The 18,624-nt window shown below is 36.4% G+C and overlaps 1 protein-coding gene across 12 annotated transcripts in view; it reads left to right on the forward strand.

Moving 5' to 3' along the window:
• Nucleotides 1-18,624, forward strand: part of DMD (dystrophin) — a 2,162,139-nt gene that overhangs the window by 458,379 nt on the left and 1,685,136 nt on the right. For all 12 annotated transcript variants that reach the window (XM_077887780.1, XM_077887782.1, XM_077887777.1 and 9 more), the window contains exons 3-4: nucleotides 15,227-15,319; nucleotides 16,983-17,060. In XM_077887780.1, coding sequence (XP_077743906.1) covers nucleotides 15,227-15,319; nucleotides 16,983-17,060 — 171 coding nt within the window. The remainder of the gene's footprint in view (nucleotides 1-15,226; nucleotides 15,320-16,982; nucleotides 17,061-18,624) is intronic.

An 18,624-nucleotide genomic window follows, 5' to 3' on the forward strand; every position in this document is an offset into this window, starting at 1 on the left:
TTTAGACACAGGTACATTTTAGCTTCTAGCCCTGTCAGTACAGGCTAAGATAAACAAGACTGTGGGCCCTTCCTGAGACCATTATTGGGAGGATGCCAACACAAGAAAGTCTATTTTTAATAGAATAAGCATGCAGATTTTGCTATGATACCCTCTTTATTTTCAAAATAAATTTTTTAAGATTTTAAAAAAATTATGCAGAGAAATGTTTATCATAGAGAGTTCAATAAAACCAACAAACCAAAAATGATAGAGTAGGGTAGCATGAAGCTATAGCCTACAGGGTCAGAATGAATTTGAACCTGAGTTTAAATACCTTAATGAGTTTATTTGAGACTTTTTCAGTCTTTCTTTTTTTTTTTTTTTAGATTTTTGAATTTTATTTATTTGAGTAAGTGAGTGTAAGCATGAGGAGAGGGGAAGGACAGAAGGAGAAGAAGCAAATGCCCCACTGAGCAGGGAGCCCAATGCAGGGCTCCATCCCAGGACCCTGAGATCACAACCTGAGCCAAAGGCAGACAGTTCACCCACTGAGCTACCCACTCCCTCCGAGACTTTTGAGTCTTAATTTCCTCATCTCTAAAAAGATGGAAACAATGTCTTCCTCACTAATTGCTTCTAACCAACAGAATAACTTTGACATTGTTCATAAAATTCTTAAAATATATCAGTTTAATTAAGAAACAATCCAAAATGGCACTTGAGTTAATAGAAGAGGAGAATAGGATGTCGAGGAGGAGGAAAAGAGAAAGAGAAAGACTAGAAATATGGATCATTCAGGTTGGGAAAAGAAGTGCTTATGTAGAAATAGAAAAGAGTCTGTGCAAAAATACCAACATGCTCACACTGGTTTGAGGGGTAAAATTATACTTTTTGTTCTTTGTTTATTTTTCTGTATATAATTTTTTCCATAAAGTACATTTACTGGTTTTAAAATCAGAAGAAACCATGTTTTAAACCAAGCAATGAAAATGATTATATTTTCCATTTCATTTATTTATTTTTATTATTATTATTATTTTTAATTTTTATTTATTTATGATAGTTACAGAGAGAGAGAGAGGCAGAGACACAGGCAGAGGGAGAAGCAGGCTCCATGCACCGGGAGCCCGACGTGGGATTCGATCCCGGGTCTCCAGGATCGCGCCCTGGGCCAAAGGCAGGCGCTAAACCGCTGCGCCACCCAGGGATCCCCTATTTATTTTTATTTTTAAAAAGACTTTTACTTATTTATTTGAGAGAGAGACAGATATAGTGAGAGAGAGCACAGCAGGGAGGAGAGGGAGAAGCAGACTCCCTGCTGAGCAAGGAGCTCAGTGCAGGGATCCACCCCAGGACCCCAAGCTCATGACCTGAGTTGAAGGCAAAGGCTTAACCAACTGAGACACGCAGGTGCCCCTATATTTTCCATTTTAAATTTAATTTCACATTGCTGTTTAAACCTCCATCTCAGATCTTACAATTTAAGTTCAATAAAAGATTGCTAATGCATTCATAGTAATATTTAAATATAAAAGGCCAAGAGGTAGGTCATTCCACCAGGTAAGTGAGCACCAGCCTTTTAAAAAGCTGCCAAGTATTTGGTGTTCTTCACACACACACACACACACACACACACTAGTGATTATTGTATTTTGAAACCAAAATAATTTCAATTTCCTTTTTGCTCAATAATATTTTTTGAAAGTTGCTGTTTTCATGAAATAAAACATTTGGCATTAAAATAAAGGCATTTTGGCATAAAAATATTAAAATAAAGCATTATTTTACAATTAGCAAATATTTGTTATTGAGAGATAAGAATTACTGAATTAGGTGCTTTTTATATTTAAGTTATGTATTAGTAGAAACGTCCTGGTAAAAACTTCTATTCAAATAGTTATTAAAGTGATCTTTCCTATTTTTGAAATAAACAGGTGCCTATTAAGATCTTCTAATTAATTTACAAGACAATTTGAAATTTTTTACATGAACTTCTTGAGGAAAAATGTCAAGCCTGACTACCTCCCTTTGGTTGTTATTCAGCTTAATTTACTTAAAAATGCATTATTCTAGAAACACTAACCAAAGGTGACAGTTTAATTCACAGAGAATTCTTTCTGATTCACTATTTTTGCTTTGAAAATGTCTGAATGATAAACCACTGGAAATTAGAGCTTATAATGAAGGAAATTAGATAAACAGGAATTTTTATCTAAAGTGACAACAGAGTAAAAAAGCTAGCAAATAGAAGAACGAAAAGTCTACCTTTTCTTTTTTAACTTCTCATAAGATCCAAGTGAACTTCAAATGAGCATGTTGAACAAGAACTACAATCTTTGTTGTATTTACAATATGTAACTACCACAGAAGAGTTCATTTTAGTAAAGGTAGCTTCTGAAGTCTTTTAAGGTTGACACTACTGCATTCTTTATTCCATGAAGTTACAATAAGAAACCATAAGGCTTTTTAATTTTTACTTTCATGTTGGAATTGGAGGAGCTATGTTGAATACATTGACTATATATTGTTTTCCAGGCAACTCATTGAATCAGATCTCTAGAGACAGTAACTTTTTGCCCATATTCAGCAGTAACATGTTTTCTAGCTTTAAGCTCTCTTTCACAAAAATTATAAAGCCTCTCTTAAAAATAATTCATAAATAATTTGTTTACAATACAGTATAATTTTTCAGACATCTTTTTTGTAGAAACAAATGTTTATGTACAGACATGTATCAGTTAGCTAATGCTGTGTAACAAGCTACTTTGAAACTCAGTAGATTAAAACAACAATAGTTTATTATTCTTTCAAATCTTCGGGTCATCCAGGCAGTTCTTCATCTCTCTGTTGGGATTATTTATGTGTCTCTAGTTAGCTATCAGTTGACTAGGCATCCTTGCTGATCCTGGCTGAGATCTCTCACATGTCTGGCTGTTAGCCAGTCTAGGATGACCTCACCTGGGATTACGTGGCAACTTGGCTCTGAGTCATATGTCTCATCTCCCAGCTCTCTAGCTTAGGCATGTTCTCATGGTGAAGGTAGAGGCATGAACAAGGGAACAAAAGTTTCAAGCCCTTGTGTGGCCTACATTGGAAGTGGAACATTATCATTTCCCCTGCATTCAATTGGCCAAAGTAAGGCAATGTCCAACCCTGATTCCAAATGCAGGGGAGTAGACCCCACTTCTTCATGAGAGGAGCAACAAAATCCCATGGCAAAGGGTATGGATTCAGTAAAGGATGACATATTTGGCCCCTACTTTGCAGTTCATTTCCCATAGATGGTGACCTCTATTTCCATCAAAATTGGTTCAGATGGGAAGGTAGGCAACTGTTTACCTTATTTTAAGGAGCTTGTGTTTATAATTTAGAGCAGTTGCTTCTGAACAACATGACTCCCTTGCCAAGTAATATTGCCACACCAGAATAGTTCTCTCAAATTTTTTGCAACTCTAAAATTAGCTCCTAAATAATGCCAATATTCATCTCCCTTGAACAATATTAACTGTCTTAAGACATCAGTGTAAATATTGTGAAAAATGTGGTAAGAACTTCAAAATTAGATACCATGCTCTAAAGAATGAATACAAAAGACCATTGGACATTTGCCCAAGCTTGGGAGGCAAACCAAGTCCTCTCTGCTGTGGGCTCTCACACATCTCATGTCTCATCATCTCCCATCTTTCCATGTGCCCTGTGCTCCAAGAACTGATTCATCCCAGTTTCTTGAGTAGTTGATGCAATTTAATGTATTTGGTCCTTGGCATCCAAAATGTCCCTCTGCTTGACATGCTTTTCCTCTTTCCACATCTACCTGTTGATTTCTTTTTTTCTTTTTTAAATATTTATTTATTTGAGAGAGTGGAGAGAGCAAAAGAGCAGGGGTAGGAGCAGAAGGGTGGAAAGAGAGCCAGACTCACTGCTGAGCAGGGAGCCCAACATGGGGCTTGATCCCAGGACCCTGAGATCATGACCTGACCTGAAGGTGGATGCTTAACTGACTGAGTTACCCAGGTGCCCCCCTGCTGATTTCTTATTTAACTTTGTAAATTCAGTTCAAGGACTTCTGCCACTGCTAATCTCTCAAGCAACAACAACATCTCTTTTATTTGTGCTGACACCGTATTTATAATACCACTATTGACAGGGTTCTAACATAATGATATAATTATATTTGCTTAGGTGCGAACCTCCTTCCTGTCCATGGCTGAAGCTGTGAAAACAATGGCTGTAGCTCCTTTTGATCTTTTATCTTCCCAATAATTAAGCACTGGGAACAATATAAAGTATTTGAATAATACCTATTGAATTTAGTTGAATACTTTATCTACTCTCCTCCTTTGATACACGAGGAAAATAAGCAAATTACCAAAGAATTTATTCAAGTTCACCCAGTTGGAAAAGGAACTGCAATTAAATAAAAGCCTATTTGGCCCCAGGTGCTATATTCTTAACAGGCAACCACATGAATCTCACACGGAAGACTTTAATTAAGTGACTGGCATGTTTGAGTGGATCTCTCAAGAAATAACCACCCTAAATGCACAAATAAAACTTTTCCTATTTCCTATGATCTCAGTCTTCGTCAACCTTAAAGATTGCCTTAAATATATCTATTTTGATTTATAGCCTTCTAGGTTTTTGGTGTGGTGTATTGTTTTGTATTTTAATTTACATTAAAAAGCTGCCTTTTCCACATATCTCAGAGTTTAAAAACCTGTTTTGGGGGTGCCTCGGTGGCTCAGTCCATTGAGCATCTGACTCTTGGTTTAGGTTCAGGTCATGATCTCAAGGTCATGATCTCAAGGTCATGGGATTGAGCCACACATTGGGCTCTGCACTCAGTGGAGAGTCTGCTTGGGATTCTCTCTCTCTTCCTCTCCCTGTGCCACCGCCCCCACCCCACCCACACTCTCTCTCTCTTTCTCTCTCTCTGTCTCTAAAAATAAAATAAGTAAATCTTTTTTGATAAAAACCTTGTTTTGGTCTCTAGAGCAGTATTTACCAGATATATTGAGGAACCCCATGCTTGGCATACTGGACTCCTGAAGGAGTTAATAGAACCCCCCAAAAGAGTGATACAGCACTAAAAACTTAGGACACTAAAGAATTTTCCTAATGTATATATGTAGAATTATCACTGTGTTATTATCCTTCAATTACTAATTCAACCTAAAATTAGAAGCAATTTTGTTTGTAGGTTATATAACTGCATCTGACCTTCAGAAACCTCAGGGGAAAGAAAAAGAATAAATTAGTTAAATTATCCCTGCTTTATTGAAAGAGATTATGAAAATGAGCAAGTAAAATTTATCTAACACTGACCCTGAATGGAATGATTGTCAAAGAAGCCCAGCTCAAAACAGCAGTTACAAAGTAGAAAATGGTTAAGAAATCTGGAGATAGACTAAGTTTCGCTTGGTATCTCCCAATTTTTCACTGTGTGGCTTTAGTCAAGTTACTTATGTTCCCTCAGCTTGGTCATCTATAAAATGGGAATGATTTAAATTGATTGTTGCAACAGTTAATTAAAATAATCCATGTACAGTGCACAGAATTTTGACTGACATAAATTAAGCACTTAATATTTACTACTCATGTCTTTCTAAAACATATGAGGTTGAATCATATGAAATTGCCAATTTAGGGGAACATGGGTGACTCAGTGGTTGAACATCTACCTTTGGCTCAGGGCATGATCCCAGAATCCTGGGATCAAGTCCCACATCAGGCTCCCCATTGGAAGCCTGCTTCTCCCTCTGCCTGTGTCTCTGCCTCTCTCTCTGTGTCCCTCATGAATAAATAAATAAAATCCTTAAGAGAAAAATAAATTCTCAATTTCAACTATATTGACTACAGAATTAAAAGTTTCATATGATTCAAACTATTTGAAGGAAATAGAGGTAGAGTGGGGACAGAAGCTTGTATTTAAATATTCTGCCCTATGAGACTTTTGTCCTTTCTGTAGGTCTCCTGTTCCCTTGATTTGTCATTGCCTATAGGCAGGCAGTCCTTCCTCATAGCCATGGAAGAAGAGAGAATGAATTGTCCCAGGCTGACTTCCTATTGGGTAGTGGAAGAAGAGAGAATGAATTGTCCCAGGCTGACTTCCTATTGGGTAGTGGCAGGAAATGATTAGGAAGAAGTTGTATCTTGTGTAGTTGTCCACACAATTGCATTGCAGTATAATTGAGAAATTATAAAAATGTTAATTTCACGAATAAGTTTTACACTTAATTAAAGGCATCTTCAGATGCCCTTTGGCCAAAGAGCTCCTTCCACTGGATCCAAACAAGCCTGAATAGTCCTTTCTCCCTCTGTATTTTGCCTGGAGCTAAGTGCCAAGAGTTGGCATTTCTCTAGTGAGCATGTCCATTGTGTCACAGCATTCTTTTCCTTTTTAAAGCTTCAGAGTGTTATTTAGATGCTTTGAGATGAAGTGCTTCCTCTTGGAAACCTTATACTGTGCTTTTTCTGTCACAAAAGCTACTGTTGGGATAGAATATAACCAACCTCTCTTTCCATTCCTGGGTATCTCAACCTTAAATCCTATACCTATGTGATTCAATAAAGAAATTGAATTTAACTCTCAGAATTTTAAACTTTTAGGGCATATTTAAAGGTAGTATAAGAATGAAACCTTGGCATTTGTGACAATATGGCTGAACCTAGAGGGTGTTATGCTAGGTGAAATAAGAGTAAGACAGATATCATATGATTTCACTTACATGTGAAATCAAAAAAAGAAAACAAACAAAAAAAAACTGAAACAGACTCTTAAATATAGGGAACAAACTGGTAGTTGCTAGAGAGGAGGTGGATGGGGAAATGGACAAAATAGATGAGTGATATTAAGAGGTATAAACTTGTAGTTATAAAATAAATTAGTCACAGAGATGAAAAGTACAACATGGGGAATATAGTCAATACTATTATAATAATGTTGTATGGTGACAGATGGACTACACATATTGTGGTGAGCAGTATAGCAATGTACAGAATTGTCAAATCAGTATATTAAACACTGGAAACTAATATATCATTGTATGTCAATTATATTTCATTGTATGTCAATTATATTTCAATAATTAAAAAAGATTAAAGGTGGTATAAAATAGGTATAATCATGGTTTGTAATGTTTCCATATATTTTGAAAAAAAACTATTTGTGAATTAAGGTTATATCTAGAAATGTAAGATAGAAAATTAGTTACCATAATTATACTAATTTTTGTTTCAGAATACCTGGTAATTGAATTAGTACTGACCTATCTAATTTACAGATTGAGAAAACTCAGGCCTAGCTTAAGAATTCAGTTTTATTACACAGCATGTTAAAGATAGACCTGATCAGACAGCAAACCATGCTAACTTTTGGCTATGCACACTTTACTTTTGGGTTTCTAATAGACCATTTACAGATAATGACTTGATTTCCATTAACTATTGTTGTGGCTCCTGTAGAAAGTTCTAATGTGCAATCTGGTTGAATCTTCTCTTGTGTACTTAATAGTATAATATAGACGTTGGGTCTTAGTGATTGTATTTTATAAAGACCAGCTACCAAATAGCATTTTATATCTGATGACATTGTAAATCTATTATATTATAAAAATTAGCTCTTGAGTACTTCTTAGCTCCAAGGAGTATCTTGGATTTTTCTTGATTATCTGTGTAGCTCAGATTTTAGTGTTTTTCCTGGCATATAGAAGTCTTTAAAAGTACTTGATGCTAAGGAATATGAATAATATATGTTAATTCTCTTCTGTTAGAGCCCATAAAAACTTCCAGTACTTTGAAAACCTTATTATAGAAGAGGAAATGTCTCACTATGATATGATATTATCAATAATAGAAATAATATAGGAGGCTTGGGGAGAAACACTGAGGTCTTCATTTATTTTCTGTCATGGGCATCCCTGACACTGACCCCTTGGCCCAGAGAAAGTTGTTTCCCTGTCTGGGATATTGTATGTCTCTCTCTGGTTTCTCCCTCTCGATCCACTCTTCACCTTTTTCTTCCCTAGGAGGCTGACCTCTGTGGATTATATCAGCAAATTTTCTTGCCCTCTGGTTTCCAGTTGGATTTGGCTAATGGGGCCAGTTAGAGGAGGTCTCAGGGAAAGGAAAGAAAGACCAGGGTATTTATTAACTGCAGGATGGCTGCATTCATTAGCCAACTATCAAAGCTCCTGTCAGGGGACTCTCTTGGTTTTCTCTTTGTCTGGGGCCCAGTAACCGTCTCTTCCATCCTAAGTCTAGGAGTGATAATAACCATTCTCTACTACCAGTTCTAGTGACTTCTTTACACCCTGTCTTCCTCTTTGTAGATTGTCTCTTATTAAACTCTCCTCAAGTTACCTAAATCTTGCTAGGACCCTGGGACCCTTAAAGGAAGGTTCTATTCTTCACCTCCAGGTGATGACATTTAACAGGGAGAAGGAAATAGGAAATGTTATCAAAGTTGCTAAAGCATTTCCTATGCCGGGCAACATGTTGGAAACTTTATAATTATGAGCCCATGTAAACACCGTACTAAATTTTTGAAGTTGATCCGTTCTGTTACTTTGAGGCAGAATTTACAAGGAGAATTATGGAAAATATGGATTATTAAGAATTTTGGAACGAATTCATGATAGCTAATATTTATTTATTTATTTATTTTTAGCTAATATTTATTTATTTTTAAAAAGACTTTATTTATTTATTAATGAGAGGTGCAGAGAGAGAGAGAGAGAGAGGCAGAGACACAGGCAGAGGGAGAAGTAGGCTCCATGCAGGGAGCCTGATGTGGAACTCGATCCTGGGTCTCCAGGATCACACCCTGGGCTGAAGGCAGCTCTAAACCTCTGAGCCACCCAGGCTGCCCTTAGCTAATATTTATTGAGTGTATCTTATGAATAAAGCAAATCTTCACAGCATTGCCACAAGTTAGGTAATAATGTTTCCTCATCTTGTAGATAAAGAAGGTATGACACAGCAAGGTCAAGTTACTTACTCAATATCACAGGGCTGGAATATGGCAGAACTGTAATTTGAACCAAAGCATTCTGGGTATAGAGGAATATTTTTATTCACCGCATTACACCCTCCTTGTGTTTTGTGAAACAAATTTCATTAGTGCAACTTTATTTTTCTTTCCAATTTCCCTCTGCCTCAACTTGATATCTTTCAATCATCACTTTCCAAAAATGAAATCCTAAACCAAATTTTTCTGTTTTTAAGAGACTGCCTTCAATGCAAAATTTATCTATGATACAAAAAGTTAACATAGAAGTCATTATTAAAGGGGTCAGTACACAGAAGGGGTGTGAGGAAGCTCCTAGGATGCTGGTTATATTTTTGTTTCTCCCTCAAAGTGGTGATAATATGAATGTATTTAGCTTGTAAAAACTAATTGAGCTAACGCTTAAGATATGTGTAATTTCTTGTATGTATAGTACACATCCAAAAAATGTTCTTATGAAATACTTTTTATAATCCATACTTAATATAACAATCATCTATGAGAAATGCTGATTTATACTATAATGGGTTGCAAAAATATGTTTTGAAATATTTTTGCCCTTCTTTTTGGTGTTTCCAGTGCTTTTGGTGTTTGTATTATTTAAGCATTTGTAGTTACAGAGAAGTATCTTGACTTTCTGAGCAACAGAGTCATCCAGAGGTTGACCTTTCTGTAGCCAGAAGGCCATGCTAAATAACTCCTGTGTTCTTTCTCCCTTATTGGAATATTGTATTGATCTCTGTGTATTTTTGGGTTAAAAGATTGATGTAACTCTGAAAAGTCAGGAGTTAAATATTTTCATATATGTGTTTCTTTCCCTTTCAATTTTTTCACTTTGATTTTTTTCATTTTGTTTCTCCCACTTACCAATCAACCTGTTTTTTTTTTTAAAGATTTATTTATTTATTTATGATAGACAGAGAGAGAGAGAAGCAGAGACACAGGCAGAGGGAGAAGCAGGCTCCATCCCGGGAGCCTGACGTGGGACTCGATCCCCGGTCTCCAGGATCGCGCCCTGGGCCAAAGGCAGGCGCCAAACCGCTGCGCCACCCAGGGATCCCCTCAACTTGTTTTTTTTTTCTTTTGAACCTTGTCTGTGCTTCTGTATTTCTTTATATTATACAGACAATGATCAGGAAGCATTATCTCATTTTATGGTCCTTTCATCTTGTTATTTAAGATTGCAAAGAAGAAGACAATATGTAAGTGAATGCAGTAAACTGCTGAGTAATATCAAAAATTCACTTTTTAAAGAAAATATTAGTCATGAGAGAGATTGAAGATGGACAGCCACAGGGTTGTATGGCTCAAAGAGGGTTTAATGTTTTGTGTGTTTCACACAATAATTTTCATATACGTGAAAAGAAAGCCATTAAAGATAGGATTTTTAAAGAAATATTACTGTTTTCATGACATAAATGCCACTTACAACAAAAAGACATGGTAGATGTAGGAGATGAAAAGGGCCACAAACAAAATAAGATTTAATGAAAAGTAGCCCAAGGAACAAGAAAAAAGAGAAAAGGCTTGAAGCTTTTGAGTGCCATCCACAGTTACCAGTATTAGTAATTGAATATAGAGTGACATCTTTCTTTCTTGACTTTCACTCTTACACAGATACCAAGCTGAGAAAAAGCCAGAACACATTGTATGTGAGCTCTGCACTTTCTGTTAGCTTTAATAATTACCATAATCGTATTTATATCTAGAATTTGACCAGAAAATGAGAAGTCAAACAATAGAATAAAACCAAAAAAAAAAAAAACCCACAAACCATCCTATATTTATTGAGTGCCTACTGTTTGCCACGTCAGTCAGCATACATACACTGTTTCATTTAAATCTCAGAGAACTCTGAAGTGGTATTATTTCAATCTTCATTTTACTAGGGTACCTTGTTCCTCAGAAAAGTTAAATCACTTGCCTGAGACAGTGCAGCTAATGAATAGAAGACTTGAGTTTAAAAGTCATCTATTTTTGCCTCTCAAAGATGTGCCACTTTTGCTGTATCATAGCTTGATGTTGTGGAATGAGAATTTGAATCTAGGAAAGAAACATAAACCATCCAAGAGAAATAAAATGTTTTGTTTTCCCTGGGGTCTTCATACCACAGGAAGAATAAGACTTTGCACCTGAACATCCATGAAGTTAGAGGCTCAATATTGTACATTTCATTGAACATCACTCTAGTTAGACCTAAAAGGGGAAATCTCACTCATAAATGTTTGAAAATACTTTTAAAACAAACATTCATTAAGAGACAAAAGCAACATTTCCCTGGATTTGTGACATAAAACATAGGTGTAGATTGAGGGTCACTAGAGGGGAAGAGATTGGGGGGATGGGATAACTGGGTGATGGACATTAAAGAGGGCATGTGATAGAATGAGCACTGGGTGTTATATAAAGCTGATGAATCACTGACCGCTATTTCTGAAACTAATAATACATGATGATATATTTATTTTAAAAAATTAAAAAATAAAATGTATGTGTTCATAGACATTTGAACCTGCAGTCACTGCCTAATTTATACTGCCAGACCTGCAGTAAATTCATTCAATCTCATCTGCTAGGAGAGATGTTTTGGTGGAACATTCTGGGAGGGTCTCTATTAGGGAATGTGGTATAACAAATAGAAATTGGATTTCAGTTGTGATACTTTAATATATTGATTGTGTGAGTTATGAAAGTTAGGTAGGAGAGCAGAACTTATTCTCTGTTCCCTTGTTGCTTTCTAAATGCCCCAACTAGATACTCCTGGAGGCCTCTGATTAGCCTACAGTCTTTCATTCCCTCTCCTTTTTGATTCCAGTTTAAAAGAAAGAATTATAAAATATGTTGGCCTGTGTATGAGTTTGGATCAAAGCAAGAGCCTGTTTGCCTTGTTGACCTTTGTCTAGACTCCTTGCCCCAAAGCATAAGCTTTATAGTCCTTGTGTCTTGGATGCTAGATGATCACTATGGCCTTGGGGTTCATACTTTACTCTGTGCCCCAATACTTCTTTCTCTGTTCCTACTTGAGTGAACATTTTGTCACCCACATCCTTCCTGGTTTGATAGACTTTGTTATATATCTATCTATCTATCTATCCATCCATCCAGATACGTATTTTTGATAAGAAGTATCTCTGTCACCTAACTATATTTTATTTTCTTCAAAACTTGACATATTTCAGTGTGTAATATTCTTTTCATCGGTAAATTTAGGAGCCACTCACTTCTCAAGAGCATCTGTAAAATTTTGCTCCTAGTTGAAAAAAACAAAAACAACAACAACAGAAAGAACAGAACCAAACAGCCTTTTTTTAAAATTTATTTTTTATTGGTGTTCAATTTGCCAACATATAGAATAACACCCAGTGCTCACCCCATCAAGTGCCCCCCCTCAGTGCTCATCACCCAGTCACCCCCACCCCCTGCCCACCTCCCTTTCTACCACCCCTTGTTCGTTTCCCAGAGTTAGGAGTCTCTCATGTTCTGTCTCCCTCTCGGATATTTCCCACTCATTTTTTTCTCCTTTCCCCTTTATTCCCTTTCACTAATTTTTATATTCCTCAAATGAATGAGGCCATATAATGTTTGTCCTTCTCCGATTGACTTATTTCACTCAGCATAATACCCTCCAGTTCCATCCACGTTGAAGCAAATAGTGGGTATTTGTCGTTTCTTTTTTTTTTTATAATAAATTTATTTTTTATTGGTGTTCAATTTACCAACATACAGAATAACACCCAGTGCTCATCCCGTCAAGTGCCCCCCCTCAGTGCTCGTCACCCATTCACCCCCACCCCTGCCCTCCTCCCCTTCCACCACCCCTAGTTCGTTTCCCAGAGTTAGGGGTCTTTATGTTCTGTCTCCCTTTCTGATATTTCCCACACATTTCTTCTCCCTTCCCTTATATTCCCTTTCACTATTATTTATATTCCCCAAATGAATGAGAACATACAATGTTTGTCCTTCTCCAATTGACTTACTTCACTCAGCATAATACCCTCCAGTTCCATCCACGTTGAAGCAAATGGTGGGTATTTGTCGTTTTAATGGCTGAGTAATATTCCATTGTATATATAGACCACATCTTCTTTATTCATCTTTCGACGGACACCGAGGCTCCTTCCACAGTTTGGCTATTGTGGACATTGCTGCTATAAACATCGGGGTGCAGGTGTCCCAGTGTTTCACTGCATCTCCGAACAGCCTTTTTAAGGCATTGTAGACCTTCAACCAATTTTAAAGTGAAACCTTAATATCAACCCCCCAAATGCCAAGCTATTCCATGTTATATATGAGATTCTTGACAGAATTATAAAGCATGCACTCATCTTCTTATTAGTAAAAAGCTTTCCTTAAAGTTTCGTAAAAATGGCATGCTGTTTTGAGATTTACTTGTATATTATGTGTAGTAAAGGTGTTTTTACATATTCGTGTTTTGTGTTGTCTTCTTTTTCCCTTGCAATTTTTTTAAAGATTTGATCTATTTATTTGAGAGAGAGTGAGAGAGAGAGAGAACACAAGCAGGGGGAGCAGCAGAGGCAGAGGGAGAAGCAGGCTCCTCACTAAGCAGGGAGCCTGATGTGGAGCTCAATCTCAGGACCCTGGGATCATGACCTGAGCTGAAGGCAGATGATTAAGCTACTGAGCCATCCAGGTGTCCCTCCCCTGGGACTTTTAAGTGGAACTATTAGAGTAGAATTTCAAAAGAATAACTTGTAGTTATCTTTGTCAAAGCCTATATGTGTCTCGATTTTCAGAGCTGGCCATAAAAGGACTGATGGCCTTTTGGCAGGAATCTGTGTTCTCATTAGGTGAAAAACCTAGGCATTGACAGGACTTGTCACAGACATGGCTATGTGGTTGTAGGGAGAGCCTAAATCCTGTCTTCAATCTTAGAAGCTTCAGGGATGCCCTTTGCCTGGAAACCAAGGCTCTCCTTTATTTTTCTTGCCCTGGGAGAAATGCATAATCTGCATATGATCGAGGAATGCATGAGACTAACCCAAACACCTGAAAACTAATGTGGGGAACATTTTGGGGAAAGCATTTTCTGGTCCCCATACTATGGGAGCTCCCAAAGGTAATGCTCCTGGGTCCCTTTTACTGCTTCTGTGTGGCATTGCCTTTTGGGAATATTTGTTTTCCTGCTGGACTCACAGATCTACAAGGGCTAGGTGTATGTCTGTGTGATTTACTAGTGTATGCTCTAGCACCTGGCTCAGGTTTATTGATGCTCAATAAGTATCTGTCACTGATAAATTAGGACTTTCCAGAGAACCTGGGTGATGAAAGAGTTGTGAATGATTTCATATGAAGGGATTATAGGCTTTCAACCAGAAAAAGAAAATATTTGGGGGCATGACAGAAGAAATAAAATATTTGAGAGATAATCAGATGGAAGAGAATAAGCCCTAGGAAGCAGAATGATAAGCTAGGAAGAACCAGCCCACCAGGACTTAGACAGTTCTGGGACAAAATTTTGGTTTTACCGTTTTCTAGTTTTGTGACAAAGGGCCACATGTTCAACCTCTTTGTCTTATCTGTAAGATGAGTATGTGAATGCTAACCCACAACTATATTACAAAGATTATAAGATCCACTCACTTAGTAAAGTGTTTCTCATGAGTAGTTGCTACAAAAATACTAGATGCTAGGAGTGGTTACTATTCTTCCTCAGTACAATTCCCAAGCAAAGAACTGAGAAAAATAGACACAAAGATATCATGAGTATATTTCAACTCAATTAAAATCAGATCTTTCTAACATCTGAGCCATGCAATCGATCAGTTTGAGATGGTATCCAAAATGCATATTCAGAGAAAGCATTCTCTATGGGTGTAGGATGGTGGACCCTCTATGATTAGGTATTATATGTAGCCAAGTACATAAAACAGTTAAATTTTAAGCACCTACCCAGGGCAAATTGTACGTGGTCTTTGTTTCTTTGTGTGTTTACTTCTCTGTCCTTCCTAGAATCAACATTCAAAAAGTTAAATTGCTTTGGCTACAGATATCCAACTTGCGTTATTAAAAAGCAAATTTAAATAGATTGGACCTAATGATGATATATTGTTTTCTGTTTTTTATTTGGAGGGTCTCTTTTCATCCTTCACCCTTGGCAGATTAAGGGTTAGATACATTAAATATTCTTAAGCACAGCTTTAAATTTTAAAAGGCATAATCATGGAAATGGATCACTGGCAGAGTGCTTTGTTTAATTGGGAATATTTCATATTTCAGTTTGGGAAGCAGCACATAGAGAACCTCTTCAGTGACCTACAGGATGGGAGACGCCTCCTAGACCTTTTGGAAGGCCTGACAGGGCAAAAACTGGTATGTGACTTATTTATAAGAAAGTTCACATTAACCTTAGGAGGATTTACTAAGAAACTGGAAACTAATCCAGTATAGCTGTACTAGATCTAGAAAAATTCAATAATTTAATAATTAACGCTTTAACTAGCAATACAGGACCTATTCCTGAACAAAAAATCTTGCAATATTATTTTTATTTTGGCATATTCTATCCTAAACAGAACTAGAAGGTGAAATTTTTCAGTCATATAATTTATGCTAATTAATAAATATTATTCCCTTGTAATGTTTGGTATCTTTGTTATTGAATATCTTTTTATAAGGCTTTTATTCACAATGATCTTTTAAGTTTAATTTCATTTTTTGTTGTGACAAGAACACTTAGCTTGAAATATGGAAAATGGGGAGTTGCTGGTCAACAGTTATAAAGTTTTGGTTACGCAAGATGAGTAAGTTCCCAAAGGTCTGCTGTACAACATTGTGCCTACAGTTAATCATACAGATCTTCCTTGACCTAACATGGGGTTACATCCCTATAAATCCATTACACATTAACACTATTGTAAGTTGAAAATGCATTTAATACATCTAATCTACTGAACTTCCTAGTTTAGCCTAGCCTACCTTAAATGAGCTTAGAATGCTTCTATTAGTCTACAGTTGGGCAGAATCATCTCACACGAAGCCTATATTATAACAATGTGTTGACTATCTCACATAATGTATTGAATATTGTACTGAAAGCAAAAAAAAAACAGAATGATTGTAAGCGTATTGGTCATTTACCCTCATGATCACATGGCTGGCTTGTAGCTGTGGCTCACTGCCCCTGCCCAGTGTCACCAGAGTATAATACTGGATATTGCTAGCCCAAGAAAAGATCCAAATTCAAAATGTGAAGGACGATTTTTGCTGAATGCATATCACTTTTGCACCATTTTAAAGTTGAAAAATCCTAACTCAAACTGTCATGTCAGGGACCACCTGTACTTTATTGTGCATTAAAAAATTTCTTGAGATGTAGATATCTTTTTAGAAGTCAATATGGCAGACATCATGATGGTAGAATTTCTAAAACTCCACAACTAGATAAATGAGTTAATCCACGTATTGTATGGCACTATGCAAATGTCAGTTTAGAAATTATAGGATGAGGTGGGATTTTGGGGATTGAGAGTGAGGGTCGGAGAACCAAAGATGATTGAGATTTTGAGCTTCAGTGATGAAGGCAATTAAGGTAACATTGACAGAAATAGTTTCCCTTAATCCTATTTGGCATTATATAATTTTTCTAGGCTCAAGTCTCTTTTTTACTTTCCTTAAGTGTGTGGAAATGACCTCACTTATCTACCTTACTAACAGGTCCTTATGTAATGTTCTTTCTCTTTCCTGGTCATGCAGTAATCCCAACTGGCCTGTGGAATGAAGAGATGGTAACCAAAATAGCTTCTTTTGGAAGAAAAAAATGCTATCATTTTTCTTGAGGAGTGGTTGATTCATGCTAAGAAAGTCCTATGACAAGGGCAATTAACCCAAAGCACTTAAGTGTATTATATTAATGCCTCCCAGCCTATGTTCATTTAAAATATTCAAACTTAGAAGTGAAATGTATAAATTGTTTCATTTCTTGTAGATTGTCCCTCTCTGCCCGGCAGTAAACATTGTTTCATTTTGCTTTCAGCCAAAAGAAAAAGGATCCACAAGAGTTCATGCCCTGAACAATGTCAACAAGGCACTGCGCGTCTTGCAGAAAAATAATGTAAGTGGAGACCTGGACAAAGTCTGGATACCATGAAACAGCATGTTTAATGTCTGAGTGTGGGCTTTGGCCCCGAAAGCAGGGAAAGCTTCTCAGGTTCTCTTGTAAATCAAAGTAGTGATTTTTAAGTGTGTTTTCTGGTTCATGTGCATCTGCTGGTGGCTAATATGATTCAGGAAGTTAATGAATGCAGTCACAGAGGGCAGGGAAGGGCATGATCCAGACCTGATAGGGCACTCTGTGTTGTTTTCAGATTTTATTTGATACAGTTATATTTGGAGAACATATTAAGTCCTGTGGTGAATCTTAGTTTCTTAGAGCAGTGTTCTGTGCAACAAATGGCTTTTATTAGGCTGAATATTATTTTTTATGTATAAAGTGCATTCAAATATGATGATGATAAAGTTTGTTTGAATTAAGGTGACATTCTTTTAGGCACCACATCCAAGTATGAGAGTTACACAGAAAAATTGCTATTTCAACTGCAAATTTGTTTTCTATTGCTAGGTTTGATTTAGATGAAAAAAAATATATGTATGGTTTTAGAAAGTCAATAGTTATACCTGAACAAGTATGTAGATGAAAGGAGAGCTGGTCTCCTTAGAGTGTCTTTGGATCCCTCCCCTCTGCCATGATATTAGAGGCAGCCCTCCTTTCTTACAAACTTCCTAGATCTTTCTAATCAACCAATACATTTACCAGACACTTAGTAGCGTCCTAATTACATTTACATCTCTCTTTCAAGGATAAATTCAAATAAATTGCTTGCATACTGTTACAATAACCATCATCAGTGATAGACTAGTCATGACGTGTATGTCCCCAAATGTTGTGCAGCTCATCTGGTACAGAGAAGGCATCACATGGGAAATGAGAATGAAGTCTGGGCAGCATTTGGTTGATTTTATGAATTTAGGGTTATTGTCATATTTAATCTATGAAAATTGCTCTATAGAAACATTATACTTTTTTATTATTTTCTGAAGTGATTAACTGGATATTTTCAAATTTTCAGGCAGAATTTCAAATAACAGAATAAGACCGTCAATAAAATGTTTGCCTCAATTAATCTGATAGATTCTTTTCTTTTGAAAATCAGTATCACATAAATTAAGATATTTTTTCAGAGATATTAAAATTTATGTGAAGAAGGTCTTTTTCAGTTCCCCATATTCCATTACAAAATACGAAAACAAGGAAGACAGGAGAAAATTCAAAGAATTATTAGAGTTAGCCCGTTTGATGTAGTTGATCTCCTCCCACCAAGAAAACATCATGGTAAACAATAAGTTGTTTGGATCTCCTCTAAAATAGTAGGCTAATAATGTAGCCTTAGATTTGTTTGATAAGAGGGTTTTTTCCCCATATTCTGGTTACTGATTATGAATTTTTGGGTTTCTGTATATGTTATAATTATTAATTTCACAGTCTTCAATATAAGACCAGAAGAAATTCTGGCAATAAAACAGAGAAAAGAAAATCTCTGTGTCTTTGGGACAACTAAATATTTCTTAGATCTGAAACCAAAGGCATGATTCAGAAATAGAAAAATTAACCTGAACTT

Source organism: Canis aureus, chromosome X, assembly GCF_053574225.1.
Source record: "Canis aureus isolate CA01 chromosome X, VMU_Caureus_v.1.0, whole genome shotgun sequence".
Classification (NCBI taxonomy): domain Eukaryota; kingdom Metazoa; phylum Chordata; class Mammalia; order Carnivora; family Canidae; genus Canis; species Canis aureus.